General features: G+C 52.9%; 2 protein-coding genes across 13 annotated transcripts in view; one reads left to right on the top strand and one right to left on the bottom strand.

The window, feature by feature from the left end:
- Window positions 1–4860, top strand: part of LOC109692111 (maestro heat-like repeat-containing protein family member 7) — a 32020-nt gene extending 27160 nt beyond the window's left edge. Inside the window, exons 17-22 of the mRNA XM_074048679.1 lie at window positions 497–673; window positions 996–1154; window positions 2381–2482; window positions 3133–3235; window positions 3776–3835; window positions 4590–4860. Coding sequence (XP_073904780.1) covers window positions 497–673; window positions 996–1154; window positions 2381–2482; window positions 3133–3235; window positions 3776–3835; window positions 4590–4741 — 753 coding nt within the window. The 3' untranslated portion in view covers window positions 4742–4860. The remainder of the gene's footprint in view (window positions 1–496; window positions 674–995; window positions 1155–2380; window positions 2483–3132; window positions 3236–3775; window positions 3836–4589) is intronic.
- A 2491-nt stretch (window positions 4861–7351) lies between these two features.
- Kif21b (kinesin family member 21B) overlaps window positions 7352–18895 on the bottom strand; it is a 48585-nt gene continuing 37041 nt past the window's right edge. For 3 of the 12 annotated variants that reach the window (XM_074048675.1, XM_074048677.1, XM_074048678.1), the window contains 8 exons: window positions 17665–17801; window positions 16569–16749; window positions 15247–15411; window positions 14851–14968; window positions 13905–14075; window positions 13190–13389; window positions 12511–12700; window positions 8886–12096 (listed from right to left, as the gene is read on the bottom strand). In XM_074048675.1, the coding sequence (XP_073904776.1) occupies window positions 12601–12700; window positions 13190–13389; window positions 13905–14075; window positions 14851–14968; window positions 15247–15411; window positions 16569–16749; window positions 17665–17801 (1072 nt within the window). In that variant the 3' untranslated portion in view covers window positions 8886–12096; window positions 12511–12600. Of the gene's footprint in view, window positions 7686–8885; window positions 12097–12510; window positions 12701–13189; window positions 13390–13904; window positions 14076–14850; window positions 14969–15246; window positions 15412–16568; window positions 16750–17664; window positions 17802–18895 lie in introns of those variants that run through there. The other 9 variants (XM_020172668.2, XM_020172676.2, XM_020172684.2 and 6 more) reach the window with 5 other exon arrangements.

Here is an 18895-nt window from a genome sequence, read left to right as displayed (position 1 = left end):
CTAGGGTAGGAATAGATCAGCTTGGAGGTCTGGTGTGTCCACTTATAGATGGGGTAGGATGCACTCTTGGAATCAGAGAGCAAATTCTCATGAGGCCAGTCCCCAAGGACTTCCAATAAAGGGAGGTTGTCCCATGTGTGACTTCAGAGACTAACCCAGGCAATCCCAGGATCCCAGACCTATCATCCAGGTCTGTGGAGACTGGATAACCATCAGGCATGGGGAAGGCAGTAAGCAGGGAACCTTATGGTGTAGTGGAAGTGGGGCTTCCTCTGTCTTCTCTCCTTTGCCCATGGAAGGCAGAGGGTACCTGTCCAACTATCCTCCCAGGCAGCTCACTTTGACCACCACTCACTGTCTGGACCCGTCCCAGGTCCAGGCTGAAACATCAGAGTGTGTGCGCACTGGTATCAAGTGCGGGGTGGGATTGGCCTAAATTGAGAGTGGCCAGCAGAAACGGTTCAGATCTCTGAATTTCTGAGCTGTCCCTCCACAGGTGAGGCGGCTCCACATCCTGCAGCCCCATGTGCTGAGCTGGTGTTACTCCTCCAACAGAGACGTTGTCATGGAGACCTTCCTGACGCTACATAACCTCCTCCAAGACCTAACCTGGCAGCACTCCTCTTCCTTCCTCATTCAGATCACCTTCACACTGGCATCCTTCTTTGAAGAGGTGAAGCACCCCACGGGTCAGCCACTTCCCCTAGGCAGCCGTGCAATAATGGATTTGAGCAGAGTTATTTCAAAAGACTGATTGCTCCTGCCATCTTGTCTCATGACACTAGAAGGAGTGATGTGGAGTGAGGACTGACCACAGCAGCACAGGAGCGTCATGTTGCTGAGCAGCCAAAGCAGATTGTGTGTGGGGTCAAGGGGTGGCATGCACATAGGAGCATGCAGTTGGTGGAGGTGCAGCTTGGGGGCCTCCTGTCCCTGAGTAACCAGTGGACAGACACAGAGGTGACTTCCCCATCTGTGTTGGTCTTCTTACCCAGGAGTCAGAGGATCTGCGCTTGTTGGTTTTCCAGATCTATGGAAATCTCCTGGCCAAGGTGACAAGAAGGGTATTTGTCTTTCCCTTGAGGCACCAGGTCCTTGACTTGGTAGTCATGCTTGTGCTGCACCTGAAGGATGAGAACACGGACGTGGGTCAGGTGAGAGGCCAGGCCTTGGAGCCTGTGTTCAGACTCAGTTCCCACGGGAGCTTCATGTTAGCAGGGTAAGCTTCAGGTAGGGGCTGTGGCAGGATTGCATGATACTGAAGGAGCCCACTACATCTGACCTTGGAGAGGGTCAGTAAAAGACCATACAGATGACCCGATGCTGTCCTGGAGTTGTCTCCAGCTCCTGGCTCTGTCCTGCTGAACATTGACTCAGCAGAAGATTATGGGTATGGTAACTGAGGAGGAAAACCCCATGGACACCTCCAGTTCCTCTCTCTGCTACCCTGCCTCCAGGTGGCTTTCTGCACCCTGCTTGGCCACTGAATGGAGATCGGGTGACCTGGGCAGGAAGCTCTGGGCTGGAGGCAGTGTGCTAGACACAAAGAAGCCTGGGCTGTGATGGGCTTGGAAACCAGAAATGTGTACTGTAGTTAGAAAACTTGGGAACCACTGACTTGGTGTGTAACAGGGCACTCCTTTCCCGTAGAGCTGCCACTTTGCCATTTCTGAAGCCATTTAGGTGCATTTGAAGATGCTGCTGAACAAGTGCTTGAAGGGGGAATTTTTTGTGTGTGTATGGTACTGGGGTTTGAACTCGGAGCCTTACGCTTGCTAGGTAGGTGTTCTGCCACGTGAATCACTCCATCAGTGCTGAAGGGGGAAATTATCCTTGTCTGTCTGTCCCAGTGACTCAGCAGTGATGTTTTTGACAGACCCAACCCTGATGCAGAATATTGACCACCTAGTTGGAGGAGTTAAGATTTTGGGGAAGCTGGGCATGGTGGCATATGCCTGTAATCCCTGCATTCATGAGGCGGAGGCAAGAAGATTGAGGGTTCCAGGCCAGCCTGGGCTACAGCAGCAAGACCCTGGGGGAAAAGAAAGATGGGGGAAATCTGTTTTCAGGAAGACTGTTTTTGCGGGTGGTGTGGGTGTGGCTAAGACCATGAGATACAGAGTCACATTGTTCTGGGTCTTGGTGTAGGACCACAGCAAGTAGAACAATCACTAAAGCTGAAAGTTGGACTTCTGCAGGGGAAAAAGAGCTGGTCAGCAGAGCCAGATGCCAGATGGGCCTTGCCCTGCTCCTAATCCTGCACCTCTGTCTGTTTCCTGAGTTTTCATACTACTGAGGCCAAATGGGCAGGGTCTGTTTCCCTTCTGAATCCCCCTCAGTGTCTCTGCCCAGCCCACTTGTGTGACCCTTGTCTCCCCAGATCTGCCGGCTCAGCCTCTACTACACAGCCTCCATCCTGGGCTGGTCAAAGCTCAAAGCAGTCTTCATCAAGAAGGATGTGTTCATTATCCTTGGGGCCCTGGTAAGCCAGCAGCTGACTGGCTGTTGTGCCCTGTGCAAGGGAGGGTGGCCATCCCAGCAGTTTGGGTCCTTCTCTTGCAGCTGTGGGTTTGTGGAGGTGGCAAAAGCAATGGTTCAATACTTAATGTCTTCTTTATACCAGGCACTTAGATGTGGTTTCTGCCCTTCTGTTGTTTCCTATCTAAATTGGGGAGCTAAGCACACAAGTTGATAATTTTGGAGTACTTTGGGAAGGACTGAAAGAAAAGAATGCACTTTTCAGTACAAAGGAGGGGCATTCAGCACAGACTGGGAGTGAAAGGGAAGCTCCCTGGTGGAGGTGTCATCATCAGGAGGTGTCAAGGCAGGGTAATATTTATGCAAACAAAAGGGACCAAGAGTGCAGGTGGAGGTGAGGCCAAATGTAGGGATGTGGAACCAAGCACTCACCGTGTCAGGGACTTTGCACACATTGTCATCCCTATGGGTTGGTCAATCCAGGAAAGCTTCATGGAGGGAAATAAGATGTTAGGAGCTGGGGTACAAGGACTGCAGATATAGGTTTTGAAAGAATTTTTGCACTCAGGATGACTCCAGTTTAGTGTCCAGACTGTTGGAGGGGCAGAAGAACTGGCAACAGGCCCTCACACCATCTGACCCCTGTTCTTACAGCTGCAGCAGAAGAGGAACAAAGCCCTCTGGTTTCTGAAGCAGTGTGTGGGCCTCTTCAAGAGTCCACAGGTCCACATCCGCCAGGCAGCTGTGTGGTTTGCAGGTATGGCCTTTTGCCTTCTTGAGCCTCTGTGTCTTTGATATAGAGTCTTTCAAACAGGCAGAGGACCTGGCCTAGGAGGACATAATTACAGAACCCACAGGAATTGTGCTGGACTGCCTCCGCCTGCTTCTTCCACTGCAGGGAGTCCCTGGTTCGGTCAAGCAACCTTCCTATAGTAGAATCAGCCATGTGCTAGGAGGCCAGGACAATGGGGCTCCCAAATGGTGAAGCATCAGGGCTGGGGGCATTGCCTTGTGGAGAAAAATCAGAGACAGGAGTTCACTGTGTCCTGGGGTTAAGTTTCTTCAGAGCAGAGAGGCATCTACCCTTCACCCACCTCAGCTTGCTTAGAACCCTTCAGGGAACCAGGGAAAGTTTTATGGGAAGAATCCAGACCTGATGCTGGTAGCCAAGGGAGGGGCAGACAGATAGAGGGAGAGAGGGAATGGTGAACATTTGGGAACAGGCCCAAGAGCACTTGCAGCTGGGCTCCCTTGGTCCTTTGTGGAGCCACTGAGGTACCTCCTGTGTACCCTGTAGGCCAGATCCTCCAGACCCTCAACTTGGAAGAGAGAGATGAAATTGAGGAAGCATATTTGGGTGAGTAGCAGCCCCATCACCCCTGCTTGCATCTTTTAGGGTACCAGTGTCAGTGTGAAGACTCAGAAATGAGGGAGAGCAAGCAGGACGGTTCCCAAAGATGATCATTCCAGAAGGAGTGAGGAAAAGGCTCATCTCTAAGGCATTTAGGTTTTGGGGCCCTAGCCAGAGCCTCTTCTCCTGCATTCAGTCATTCACCCTCTCAGCCATTGAGCTCAAGGTCACTCATCAGTCTTGGAGAGATAGCCAACTTCTTCTTTTAGGGACACCCCTCCTTTCGGGAGCCCCCATAATGGCTCGTGCTATAGTACACGTGCTCTCTACTGTCCCTCTGAGATGAGTCCTCCATACATTCTTCCTTTCCCTCCATCTTGCCTCTCTCCGCACTGTATCCCTCACGTGGTAGCTGCCAGGCATGGTCCTGTGCCTGTCTGCAACTCTCCTGAAGGACAGAGGACTTCACTCAAAGCTATTCTATTGGAGGTGGAGGGCAGGCAGGGAGGGGAAAGTGAGAGGACCAAAAGGGTCGGTGATAGACACAAGGTTCAGAGCAGCCTTGTGTCTCCGAGCCAAGGCAGGTTTGGAGTCTTCATTGTAAATATGCAAGTGTGGACTCTTGTTCGTATTTTATAAGTTGCCAGGTCCCCATCCCACTGCTCTCTTCCTTCCCCCTAGTAGGGTCTCGGGCCCTCCTGCTCAGCCCAGCAGACTTTCTCTATCCATAACTCCATGTACAGCAGAGTCTGTGTTCTAGCCCTCAGGTCCATGCAGAGAGACCCTGACTCCATGGTCAGCTGCCTCTCCACACAGATCTTCTACATCCTGAATGCTAGGGAGAAGCTGCTACAGGTCAAGACCCCAACCTCCTGCCTCTGCTGGAAGAGGCCCCTAAGGTGGTACTTCTGACCCTGTACCCTCAGGCCCCAGATGAAGGCCTGGTCCTGAGTCTTGACAGTGGGGTACAGGCTTTTGAGCCCAGCCCTACAAATGAGGTGTACCTGAAGAATTAGCCAATAAAAGGAGAAAGCATGTACTTTTGTGGAAATGTCAATTCTTGACGTTAGAGGATAGAGTTGCATGGGTTGTGAGTTGCCTTGTCTGTAGCATACATCTAGGTCAGGCTGGTCCTGTTCCAGATCTGCCCCTCTGTAGCATTGAGCCAAGCCATCGGAGTTTCCTTTTAAGCAACTTGAACTATGAACTAGATGTTGGAGTATATAAGGAATCTAGAATCCGGTTTTATCAGCCACTGTTTGTGTGTGTGTGTGTGTGTGTGTGTGTGTGACAGGATCTCAAACCTGGAACTCATCTTCTCCCTGCCTCAGTCTCGTCTTGAGTGTTGGGATTATAGGTGTGTGCCTATGGGTTTTTGTTGTTATTTTGTTTTGTGTTTTGAGACAGGGGCTTGCTAAGAAGTCTAAGCCGAGCAGTGTTTCTGATGATAAGCAACAGAATCCTTTGTGGCTAGCTGAAGTGGGAAAGTGATTGATAAAGGGTTGTTAGTGAGCTCACAGGATATACCAGATCAGAGTTTGGATCCACAGAGACAGGGCTGTTCTATAAAAGCAGCACTGTGGCTTCTCCTGGCACAGCCCAAACCACAGCCCAAGGGACCAAACTCATCCCTGAATATAAGAAGTTTGGTAACTGTTCCTCCAAAGAGCCAGAAGTGTCCTCCCCCATGCCAAAGGGCTGGGTCTGCAACCGGACTCTCCCTGTGCCCCTGTGGAAATCAGTCTCACCTAGGTCTGGTTGATAGCAAGGCCCTGGAGTGTCTCAGTCTACATAGGATCGTTTTGTACTCCCACAGCCACCAATCCTGCCCCTCTGCCAGTCCTCTTCCCCCAGCTAGGGAGTCTCCTTTTATTCCTGACGTTTTGTCACTAGGCCCTAGGCAAAGTTAATAGAACAATAATCTAAAACAAAAAGCTCTGCCATGGGCAAGCATGCTCTGACTTGCCTGGAGCTCTGTCCAGCTGTGAGTCAGGGCCTCGTGCCCTGCAGTGCCCGGCCTCCCTCCCCTGCACTGAAGCCCTTGGGAACACACTGAGCCCCAGCTCGCTCATACCCTCCCTATGCAACTTCCTGTAGCATTATCTTGGCCTGGCCTAGGAGCTGGAGTCCCTCAGCCGTGCGTGCGAACAACCCCAAAGGTGGCATCAAAGGCCACACTAGTCTCTGTATTGGCCAGAATGCTCTTCTCACTCCTCCCTTTGGTCTGTTCCCTGGCTCCTACATCAGCTGCCACCAGCTGTCACTAGGAACCTTATGAGTGGAACATTTCATACACGGAGCCAAATGGAAATACCGTAAGACTGGGCATCATACTCATCCCCTTCCTTGCCCCAAAGGACGGTCTTTGGAAGCAAGATCTACATGGTAGATCTTATTAAAAACCTATTAACAGGTCAAGCAAGGGCTTCAGGAGAAGATCACTTCCAAGACCATTCTGATGCCTCCATAGGTCACCCCTCTCACCTTAGTCAAACCAAAGTAAGAGGCACAAGATAATGGGTTCTTGGGCTGTTCTATCCCAGTTTGACCTTGGCTAATTCTGTTGGTTTCTCTGGACCTCAGTTCCCTTCATCTGTAAATTGAGAGGATTGGAAAAATTATCTTTTAAGATGCCACCCAGCTCAGACAATGAATGGTTGTCATCAAATTCTGAGAAGGACCATTTCCTTGGATCTGGGAAAGCTGCCCTGTAGCTTAGATCCTAAATGAGAGTTTTGGCTCTTTTGTTTTCTAAACTTTCTAAAGCAAGCCGATATTATTCTTATAATCCGGGGGGAGAACACTCCACAATAAAAAAAAAATTAAAGAGTCCCTTAATCATGTGCCCTCTCCCAAGGGTGTTGGCATCCTTAAGACACAGGGTGACCTGAATTTTTGAAAAAACTTTGCTACCAACTCTGTAGGGGGAGAAGCGGAGGAGCCAACCCATGGAGGACTCAACCACAGAAGGCCCCAGACCCTCACCAATGCCTGGCCTCCAGGTTTCCTCCCAACCAGCCAGGCAGTAGCTGGCCACACCTGGTTGTTACTTCCTGCAGTTCACAGTGGGCTGTGTCCCATGGCGCAGGATCCTATGAAATATGGCCCTGTGTAGAGCAAGGTTGGGGTAGAAGACTGGCGTGGGGGTTAGAATCAGCCAGCAAGTTCCAAACAACCATCCTTGGGAAGTCACCCTGCTCCCCAGGGCAGAGGGCTCTGTGCCCGCTGGACTCCGGGGATACTCTGCCATTATGTCTCCTTCCAGGGCTCAGAGGTCTCTCCCACTCAGCAAGACACTGCCGCTTCAGGACCAGAAGCCTCTTGGAGGAATCCTCCCTCAGAATCCCTCCCCACTCCCTTTTGGAACTCACTAATGCTGGATCCTATCACAGCCGTGGGTCCAGACAAGCAGCAGGGACCTGTGTAGCTTGGAAAAGACACTTGGATTTATATTTGGGAAAGAAAGCAAAGAAGAACCCGACTTTCCTCCTCGTGTGAAAGACAGAAAGCAGAGTTTTCAAAGTGTCTCAGGTGGTAGTGACAATGTGGCAATCCCAAGGGTCTCTACCCAGGTCTGGGCTAGAATCCCCCAGAGCTGATGAAGTGATTGATAGGTATAAAAAGGGCTGGGGATGTAACTCGGTGGTAGCCCTGGGTTTGATCTCCAGCACAAAAAAGAAAAAAACAAAAGGGAAGATAGCTTTTTGAAGTCTGAAAAGCACTGATCCAGAAATAAAATACAACCATTGTAGAACTGTTTTCAATATAGGAACTTTTTATATTTCTGTCTTCTCTCTGTACGTAGTAAGGGAACAAGACACGTTCCTTGTGCATCACACACGGTGAGCTCCAGGCCCTAGGGAAGGCATGCAGTACGTTAGTGAAAATAAACAGGGATAGTGGCTGGTCAAATCCTGCCTCTGCTCTTGCTAGCTGTGAATCTGGACAATCACTTCCTTTCTAAGACCTTCCTCAGTTCACCTGTCACACTGGGTAGAGACGATTCAATAAAAATGCCCTGAATAATGCCCTAGCAGGTGCTCTGTAAATGCTGGTGCCCACGCTTCCAGCTACCATACTGCCCTGGCCCCAGGAGGCAACACCGAGTCTAGAGCATGGGATAGTCTCCAACCTCTGCTCCCTACTCAGCAAGGCCCTAGGAAATTGTCCTCTGACTGGGCCCAGTCCCAGAGGCCATGTTCCACCCATCCACCACCCCCACCAACTTCCCAAAGAAGGGACACCAGCCACAGGTCAGCAGTTGGGGGTCATACCTCCACAGACAGTGGTAATTTGGGTTTTATTTATGACAATTTCCTAGAACACACATCCAATCTAGGAACAGAAATGTACAGCATGAGGCTTAAATAACTTTCCTACACTATGTACAGTCATCAGCAGAGATACAAAACATATGTACACCTTGTGCTACCACACTACAGAGGGGCACATGAGCTCAATGTCGCCCTGCAGCTTGGGCAGGGGGTGACAGCTAGTAAAGAGCACAATTCACACCAGGGGTCCTTTTTGACCCTTGGCTCTCCATCGAGCAGTGTCTACTTCCCACTTTCTGGCAAGGCTCTCGGACCCACATTTGAAGGACTGAACTAAGGTGTGGTGGGGGTCGTGGGATCATCCAAGTGCTGGAGAGGGGTGGACTTAGGGGACAGAATAAAGATACCAAAGAAATAGAACTTTCCCTGCAGATTCTGTTCTTGCACATAAGAGGGCCATGAAGATATGGGAACCTAGAGGGGAGGGCCAGGCTCAGGCAGGTTTTGGAGGGCACTGGCCACTGACCAGTAGGAGGCTGTGTCCAGCAAAGAAAGCAGCAAGCAGTTTCCTGTTTGAGATGGCAAAGGGACAGATGCCACAGGTGTGGGCCAGGCAGTGGGAAGGAATTCACCACTCCAGCAGGGCAGGCCCTGCCCATGTGAACATATCGGGCACAGTCAGGGTCTGAACAACCCAGGGGGAGTGCCTGCACCCAGCCCAAACTCCACCAGTACCCCTCCCCCCAGAGCTGGGAGAGGGTAGGGCAGAGAGACATCATGTCCTGACTTCACAGTGGCTGCCTGCCTGTGTTTCCACCATATGGGTGGCAGGAGAAAGTTCCAGCAACTCAGTGTCTTCCCTACGTGGTTTTGTGCTTTAGATTGTCCTTTACTCAAGCCACAGTAATGGGGTGGGCAAAGGGCCAGACAGCTGAGGGCAGAGAGGTTCCAAGGCTGCAGCTGGGTAAGGATGGGTGGGTGGAGACCACTCCCAGATCCATGAATGTCCCTTCCCAAACAGCTGCTGGTGCCCTCTGACTACTTCCAGGGAGCGCTCTGCCAGTCTCAGCCTCTCTGCCTTGCCTCTTTTCTTGGCAGTCTTCAAAGACAAGTCTTCAAGAATCTTGGTTGTCATGAGGAGTCAAGTCACTCAAACAGAAGCAAACACTGAACTGGTTAATACTGAGGTGGGGTTCTGACCCAGGACTGTGCTGAAAAGGACCGAGGCCAGCGAGGATGGAAGATGCCTTGTGTCCAGGTAGAAGCCAATTTGGAAGCCTGGACAGGGGCTTGGTCCAGGAGACAGGGAGCCTGGGTCCAAGCTCTTCAGGCTCAGGGTGACTGGGATCCAGCCCGTGGTCAAGCATTTAAAGGCCTGGGGTGTGGGGCCTAGGAAGGGTTCTACCCTCCGGCTCACAGCATACAGATGTGGCCTGGGCCTCAAGTCTCAGGATGACACAGAAGTTAATACAGTGAGTCCCAGAAGTACAGGCACAAGCCACAGGCCAAGGCCTGGTCTGAGCAAGGGCAGCAGCCACCCCCAGACACAGGAATCCCTAGTCTAATTGGGACATGGTACACCAGGGAAGGGCCTCTTGATCCCAGGTCTGCCCACACTGCCTGCCAGGAGCCCTGCCACTGTGCTCAAATCACAACCAGTTTGTGCTTCCAACACTCAGGATGCTTGTGCAATGAGTGGAGCTGGGGGCCTGCCCCTGACTATGTACCTCAGATGTCCTGGAACAGCGGGCAGGGCCGCCAGTGCTCGAGTGCAGCTCAGAGTGGCTCAGGGAGGATGGCCGCAGGGCTCCCAAGGGACTTCAAGTTTAGTCAATGACACCGGCCAGGACAGCAGAGCCAGTCCTGCCGTGAGGTAGTGACCCATTAGAAACGGCAGAAAGGGGCAATGACAATGAGCACCTCTCCCGGGGTCCTAAGCCCACACTTTGTGCAAGAACAGGCCTTGTAGCTACAGTACAGATGCCCCAAGCTGGGGCAGCCCTGGCCCTGGGGCCAGGGAACAAGTCTCATGTGTTTCTGAAGTCTGTAAACAGTCATGCAGACAGGTTCTTTCTTACAGGTTGCAAGGTCAAAGCTTTCCTTTCAGGTGTGGCGGGGGATGGACGAAGAGGGTGAGAGTTGTAATCACTTCTGAGTGCTGGGAGTTTCCCAGCACCCGCGGGATGGGCAGAGGAAGAAGGACTTCCAGTCATCGCAGGCAGACTGTCCAGGTTCCAGGGGACCAGCTTTCAAGCCGCATCATCCTTCTTGGCTCACCCAGACTTAACATCACATCCAGCAAGGGCCACCAATAAGCAGGACAATGTCCTTGGCCATGGGACAGCTCCGGGGAGGGCACAGGAAGAAAGAAGGCAGGCCTTACCCAGCCTTAGCTAGGGCCTGACCCTCCCACACCCGGGGCCACATGGACAGGCCCTGGTCACAGAGGATGAGGAGCAGAAGGCAGAAGCACTGCACCAGCTCTGCAGTCCACAAGTCACCATGTCCTCCAAACAGAGCTGGGGTTCTGAACTCCCAGACTGAGGCTTGGAAGCACAAGTCCCGTAAAGCAATGGAAAAACAGTATGGACAGGTTTGGGGGGTAGCTGGGGATGAAGGATACAGCTGCCTTCCCCCAAAGGCCCATTCCTGTAAATTCAGACTTGTTTGAACAGGGGGCACAAGAACACTGATTCAGTCCCATCCCTGGAGCTGAGTCCACAGCTGGTGGACTGCTTTTCCATGCTAACCTACCTAAAAGGGAGGGTTGTGCCCCAGGCTGATTTTAAGGCTTGAAAACCTGTTTCCAGAATAACCAGAGAGAACGAAGCTGAAAAGACTCCCTGTCTTGGTGGGGATGAAAACAAGGATGGCTGGGAGGGCGGGGCAAAGTACAGGGCAGTCTGACCACCTGAGGCTTTCTAGTAGACCGTCCAGCTAGCTGCTTCCTACGGGACCAGGCAGGGCTCCCCCACCTTCTGGGGGTGGTGGTCACAAGACCCGCGAATAGAAGACAACGTGTGCTGCAGGCATGGCTGGCAGAAGACTGCCCAGCATGGTGCCAGGCCCCAGGATGGAGGAAGGCACTGAGGCATCGGGCAGCGGAGAGGCCAGGGCTGCACGGAAAGGTCCCCAGGGACAGAGCTGGGGCGAGGCTGGAGCTGCAAAGATTGGACGGGGCATTTCCCACCCCTGCAGGAAGTGGTACTGGAGCACTGGGGAGCAGACCGCCACCCCACCAAAAGCCGAGGGAAAGAACACATGGGAAGAAACTTCAAGTCAGCTTCCAGGAGGCAACAGTAAAACATAAAAATAAAACAATAAATTAAATAATTGAAGTATCCGGACTGTGTCCCCAAAGGAACCTTCCTAGTAGCTCTACCATGACCACATCAGAAGTGACCCCATGGAATCGTTGGGGCCCACTGGGAATTGGAGGCCCACATGGAATTGTTGGTGGCCGCAAGGCCCAGCTGCCTACAGCTGGTTTCCATGGTTACCTGAGGACTACCTTGTTGGGCTCAGAGGCAGATGTAGTGGCTCCAGAGGTGGGGCTGGGAGAGTGGATGGGACTGGGGTTAGCTTCTCCTCCACTGCCAGGCCTCACCCTGGGCTGAGAGCCTGGAGGAAGGGGCCAGGCGGGCTCAGAAGGAGACAACGTGGCCTGGAAGGGGTGGCTGAGGTACTAATGGGGGAGAGAGAAGAGCGGATAATGCTCTTTGGCTTCACAGCTTAATTCCCTCCCCAACCTCTCTCTCACCAGAGGCTCCCAAGAGGCAGGGTAGGGGAGAAGGGGATGATATCCTGCGGGAAGGCCAAGGGAGCAGAAGCAAAGCAGGAGAGGGGTCACACCCTCTTGTCCCCAGTGCAGCTGGCCTATCTCCCTTCCATGCTGTGCAGGCTGCCAGGTGGAGGGGTAGCATCCCTCTGACCTAACTCCTAGGGTTGGCCACTGGTAGTCGCCGTATGCTCCAGAACTTCACTGTCAGGTCACTGGAGGAAGGACAGAGAGGGCTGCTTAGCTCTACCACGTGGGCCCAGCTGCCTGCACCCAAAAGTAAAGGATGGGCTGATTTCCCCACCTCCCCACATGGGGCTGGGCTGAGGCAGGCACTGCATAGCAGGAGGGCAGACATAGGGTGGCAGGCACTGAGCAAAGGGCGGGCCTCTGGCCTCCGAGGCCCCACAGGATCCTCTGGCCTTTCCTGTTTGCTGTTGGGTTTATCCAGGCCTGAATGTCCCCCGCCCCAACCATGCCCTCTGCTACCTGGCACCCCTCTCCTGGGCTCTGTCCCACTGCTCATGCTCAAAAGAGGGGCGGGTGGAAGAGGGTTGGGCGGGGCAGTCTCTCTGGGCCAGGCAGGACAGGAAGGGACAGTAGGAAGAAAGAGTAAAATAATCTCATACCGTGAAGAAGCAGCTCAGATCGAAGTGGGGAAAGACAGGGAAAAGGAAAGAGGGGAAGAACGAGAGAGGAAAACAGAGAGATGGGGAGAGTCAGGGCAGGGTGGTGGCGCGGCCCTTTATGGCCAGGACTCGGCGTGGAAGGCAGGGAGTGAGTCCAGGGACGTAATTCCACAACTTTACCCGGCAGTCACTGTTAGGGGGAGAGAAGTGGAGAGGCAGAGAGGAGAGGCGAGAGGACACGGGAAGGGGGATAGGGAGAGAAGGGACATGGTCGGAACAAGAAGGAAAAAGAAGAAACCCGTCTAAGTAGCACCCCTGGGATAGTGGGCCTAGGTGCTGCTGCACAGGGGACCAGAGCTGAGGCTGGAGGAGTGGTAGCCTGGGGATGGCAGGGCTATTCTGCAGCAGGACTGCTGTATGAGGGGCAGGAAGGGCATGGAGACAGGCAGGCAAGTCCTGGCCTGGGGCCCAATGACTCCCTGCAACCTTGCCCAGTGCAGTACCCAGCTCAATGGGCACTCAGTATGGTGGGCACTGGTGAGGTATAGAAAGGACGCTGCTGGGTTCTGCTGTAAACCCGGCCTGTGGGGACACGGGCATGGTCCTAAGCCTCTCAGCTGTCCTACCTACACTAGGGAGAGGGTTGGGTGCACAGGTGACCTGTCTGTTCCGTACCCACCTGGAGGCTGTGAAGATGTGCTTGCTGTTGGCACAGATGGCATTGATGGGGCTGTCGTGGCCCTTGATCTCACCGATGGGGGTGAAGTTGTCCACGTTCCAGACTTTGATGACGCCTGCCCGGCAGGCGCTCAGTAGCATGGGGCGGCCCGGGACAAAGGCCAGGGCACACACCCAGTCCTTGTGTGCATTAGGGATTTGCTGTGGGAGGACCAGGGTTGGTAAAGTGAGGAGGAGGGTGAGGAGGAGGCAAGGGCCCCAGGAGCACGTATGTTCCTCTCACTAGTGGTGGAGGGCTGCTACCAGGCTTGCCAGGCCTCAGAGCTGCCATGCAGGGAGGCCTCTTTGGTTCTAGGAGCCAGGCTGGACTGGCCTGTGTTGGGGACTTCAGGGGCCCAGAGATGGGTCTTCTGCCCCCATATCCCAGGTTCAAACCTCAGACTGTGCACTGGCGAGAAGCCTTCAGGCCTTGGAGGGGCCAGGCTAAAAAGAAAACACTGCCAGGAAAAAGAATCTAGTGCCTTATAGTCCAGTCCAAGGGCTGGAAGCCAAGCATGTACTGAAAGCAGGGTGGTAAGGGGCAACCGTGCAACTGCCAAAGGTAGTGGGAAGCCTGGACAGCAGGGCAGAGAGTGGAGAGCAGGCAGCCGTGGGGAGCTCAGCCAACCACATGCCTGGGACTCGCCCTGGCCCTCCCTCCCCTCCCCCACCCGCACCTGGATGAGCTCCTGTTGCTCGAGGTCCCACTTCTTGATACCATTGTCCCGGGAGCCACTGAACAGGATGTCTCCCTGGATAGCCAGGCACTCGATGCCATCATAGTGTGGGGGCTCAAAGTTGTGGGTTGGGCCAATGGTGCCCATCACACACTCACCCAGCTGGAACACCTGCAAGAGGAAGGCCAGGTGGGGGGTGGGGAGGAGTGGGCAGGCCCCGGCCTGTGGTAAAATATCAGTACTGTCCAACCACTCCCATTTCATGTTTTTATTTAAATTTTTTTTAATGGTTCTGGGATTTGAACCCCAGCCCTTTATACTTTCTTTGTTTTTTAGGTAAGGTCTCTCACTTTTAGCTTCAGACCGTGATCATCCTATCTCTGCTAGGATTACAGGCATACACCATCACACCTGGCTTGTTTTTGAGGTAGGGTCTTGCTAGCTTTTTTTGCCTGGGCTGGCTTCAAACCATGATCCTTCCATTCCCACCTCCCAAGTAGCTGGGATTACAGGTGTGTACCATCACACTCAATCCTATTTTCCTTTTGTATGGTTCCTTCCGGGTTTTCTGACCACATACAGTTTCCAACTATGTAATCAGGGAGCAAACCAAGTTAATGTTGTTTGTACACTTTATGGGTTTTTCTTTTTTGGTAATTACCATTTTAATAATCGCACCATCTCCCATTCAGTGGATTTTCCGTCTAGTCTTAGACACTTAGACTGTTTTTAATTTTTCACCATTTACAAAATGTCTCTGCCCTCTCTAAACTGCCTGCACATGCTCTCCTGCCTTTTTGGGATACTTCCTGCAGCATGAATTCCCAGAATTCTCAGCATTTTTCACAAGTGCTCCCAAGGCAACAGCAGGCAAAGATGGAAGAGAATGGAGGAAACACTGAGAACGGCCCTAGACAGGCCTCAGAGTGGAGGCAGCCTCGGGTACCTTAACGTAGTGGTCCTTGGAGCCAGTCACCACCAGGTCATGCTGGCTGGCAGTCTGAGTAACAGTTAGGCACATCACGGGGCCAATGTGTCCAGTCAGCTTGCCGATTGGCTGGAACCTGCAGCAGGGAGAGGTCCGGCCAGGGGTAGAGGGTTAGAGGGGCTTTTGGGTCAGCAGGGAACTTGCCTTGGAACTGACAGGCCTGGCTATGGTGCTTTCTCTTCCTTGCAGCAAGATCAAGAGCTAGACAGAAACTGCCCTGTCTCTGGAAGGGCACACGCTCACCACACAGGGGTACTAGAGGCACAGCTGAGGTCCCGCCCACCCTGGGCTGGGTCATCCCGAACTAGGACCTGGGAGCCCCCTCAGAGCCTTCTCCTCAGACATCTCACTGACCTGCTGAGTTCCCAGATGCGGACGGCATTGCCTGAGGCAACATACAACATGGTGCCCGAGGGGCTGAGGGCCATCTGGTTGATCTGGTGCTCTCCCTGGGCACTGGTGATTGCGCGTGTGGATGTGGCAGCACAGGCATCACCCGAGATCACCTGGCCTGAGGACCTGCCCACGAGGAAGAGAGGCAAGACCAGAAGTCAGGACGGTCCATTTCAGTGGGCCAGGAAACTAATAAAACCTCACTCAGACCAGTCCTGATAAACTATTTCTTTCAGGAACCCTTCCCTAACTACTGGAGATCAACACTTTCCATAGCAGTGGGGTCAAGAGGAGAGCTCCACTCCGCCTCCAACAATACAAGTCTCAGTGTGACCTGCCAGTGTGCCTGGGCTGGCTTGAATGGACCGAGTCAGGAGACTGGCTTTGAACCTGGACCTTGTGAAAATCACTTAACCTTTCAGAGCCTCAGTTTCTTCATCCACTGACTTTTTTTCCCAAGATGTCATTTTTTTTTAAAGCATATTTAGGCTCACAGCAAAACTGAGAAGGTACAGAGGACTCCCATGTACCTCCTTTTGTCATGAGGCAGTGTTCCCCATTATCAACACCAGAATTGTGCCTTTGTTACAGTGGATGAACCTACATGGATGCATCCCACTCACCCACGCCATTCGTCTGCATTGGGTTCATTCTTGGTTTTGTACATTCTATGGGTTCAAACAAATATATAATGATATTCTCTACCTTTGCAGTATCAGAATAATTTTGCTACCCTACAAAGATCTCTTGCTTTTAAAGGATCAAATTAAATAACAGGTGTAACAAATAAAGACTGTGTAAGGCCGAAGCATGACTTTTGGAGGGGTCCCTGTGTGGTTCTGTCTCCCCTGGGCCTGCCTGAGGTGGTCAGTCTGGGGCTCAGAACCACAGACTCATCTGGGTCATTGGTGATTCATCTGTGCAGGCAGGTAGCCGTCCTGGCTTTGGAGGCTGCTGCCACCTGCTGGTGTCACCATGCTTCCCGGCCCCCACTTTTGGTGTCCTAGGATTACATTCAGCTCATCTCAAAGGGCAGAATTTAGAGCACAGGAACGAAGGTCAGAGCCATGCAGACCAAAGGCTCACCAAACAGCCGCCCCAGATACTGACCCCAAACCAAGGGAACTCACCTTGCCCCTCAGAGTCAAGCCAAACCCATCAGCCAGGAAGGGCCTTTGTGCCCATGTAGCCAGGTTATGCTGTGCTTAATCTGGGCTGGGAAGCATTTGTCCCCAACCCAGACTGCTGCAGCCCACCACCGTGAGGCATGTAGGGGTACTTACGTGAGGGTCCGAATGCACTTAGCTGAGTCCCGGATGTCCCAAACCTTGATGTAAGAGGTGGACACGGAGAACACAAGCCCCGAGTGGCTGCAGTACTTGATGGAGACCACGTTGTTGGGGTGGCCCTTCAGAGCTGCAATCTCCTGCCCCGTAACCAAATTCCACATTTTACAGCTTCGATCTGTGGGAGACGGGGAGGGAGCCGCAAGGAAAAGCATGATGACAGTCACCCTGGGGCCAGGCAGCTGGGGGTGGGGAGGAGTGTCAAGGTTAGCAGGGAGAGGTGGGCAAATTCAGAGGAAGGAATTCCAAGTCTGAGGGAGAGAAAAATATGCACGTGTGCTTATGTGTGTCCACGTGCTCACAAAAAAATTCAGGGGAGAGCAGTAGGCAAGAACTTTCGATCAATCAGTTCTGTGAGCACTGCCAAGGTGTACTGAGCTGAAATAAGATTTCTAAGGCTTCAATGTCTGTTCCCACAAATGCCAACGCTGACTAAATGAACAAGTGGCAAGCTAATCTCGTGGGAAAACTTGGAAACATTCAATCACACCTCCATTGACTGCTATCCTCCTCCTGCTGTGGAGGTGTGTGCATATGTACTTTACACACACATACACAATGTATATGAGATGTACAGTCCCTAATCCCCTCACTGCCTATATATGCTGTGTTCCTGTTACACAAGCCTCCCACAGTCCTGTTCTTTCTGCTAGTCACATTTTTTACTTCACTACTATGATTCAGTAGTAGGACTGTGGAGTCCTGCAGCCAAGGTCACAGAAACGGCATACCTGAAGCTGCTCTGGTGACGGAGGGGAGTGGAGGTGTTGGAGGACTGAGATGTTAAGCACCTGAAAAGATCCCTGAAGTTTCTAAGAGAGGTAGTGCTGGTGGAAACAGCAGGGCATGGTAGGAGGGAAGGCTCAGGCAGGGGTACATGGTGGGAGCCTAGAGACAAGGGTGGTAGGTAAGTCACCTCCCCCAAAGTTTCAACTCCTGGGGACTCTGGGTTCTGTCTCCTTCATAGCCCACTCTAGCAAAGGAAGTTGAGGTGGGTGGGAAACCCCACCCAGTCCCATGGATCTCCACATACCTTTGGACCCTGTGAAAAGCAACTCGTCTGTGGCATCCAGGCAGAGGATGGGCTTGGTGTGGCCCTCGGCCACAGAGACACACTGCAGTGGAGCTGTCCGTGCACCCTTAGCTCCTCCAACGGGGGTGATGGTGCCCCTTCCCAGGAGAGAGGGAGAGAGGACGTGCCAGTCAGCTGGGGAGGTCAAGACCAGGCTGATCGAGGCACACCGGAGAGAGGGGGCAGAGAAGGGGCGGAGGGCTGAATGACAAGAGACTCCAAGGCCTCTAGCCAAACATCAATCACCATGGGCTGAGAGCTGGGAAATACTGCACAGGATGGGGAGAAACTGTCTCACACAGTAATCTGTCACTCCTGAACACTCTTAGAGGATCGAGTCCCATGCTAGGCATGGCTGGAGTGGGCAGGAGGCATGGGGAGAGTTCCAGTCCGATGCTGCCTGGCAGGGCAGGGAAGTCTCAAGTTCTGGAATAGGCCCCTCCAGCCATCATTGGCTTCTTGCTACTTCAGTTACCAAGAGCGAGGGAGAGGGCAGCTACCATCAGACCTGGGGAGGGAAGGAAGCCCAGGCCATCGCACTCCCAGCAACCTACAGCACTTCCATTTGCTAGCCACTGCCCCAAGACTGGTAGCTCCCAAGAAGTGAGACTTAGGCACCTGTGTGCTCCCACGCACAAACACACACCCTCATCCCCAGGCTCCTGTTGGACCAGCATAGTCAGGTCTGTGGCTGTCATTTACAAAGGGATAAATCCCCTTAGGGACCCTAGCTCAGCTGGGGGTTAAGAAGCTTGGGCTACTGTGGAATGAGGTTGTCTGGACCTGGAATGGCACCAGCTTGCCTCCCATAAATAAGGCTGAGCTGAGTGAGCGTGAGGACTTTGCTATTCTGCCCTTCTAGGGTTCTGAGGATATTTTTTTTTTCTCTCTCTCAAAGGAAGGGATGAGACTCGAGTCAGTTCTTTTTCAAAGAGAATGCTGTTCGCAGCAACACTAAGGCCCAGGCTTTACTGAAGTGACACATCCCACAGTCCCAGTGGCCTCAGCCAGGCTCACCACTAGAGCCCAGCTGCCAGCCAGACACACGCACAAACAGCTTCCCAAGCTGTTCCCACTCCCCACTTGTGACATTGGTTTGAGCCTAGGTAGGCGAAGACTGCTGAGGAAATGCTGAAAGGAGTGCCCTCCCTCTGAGGAGAAGCTGGCACGTGGCCAGTCGCTCATATCTCCT

The sequence above is a fragment of the Castor canadensis genome, chromosome 11, assembly GCF_047511655.1.
Source record: "Castor canadensis chromosome 11, mCasCan1.hap1v2, whole genome shotgun sequence".
NCBI lineage: Eukaryota > Metazoa > Chordata > Mammalia > Rodentia > Castoridae > Castor > Castor canadensis.
Note: the sequence above shows the minus strand (reverse complement) of the source record. Positions and strands in the feature narration are given on the sequence as shown.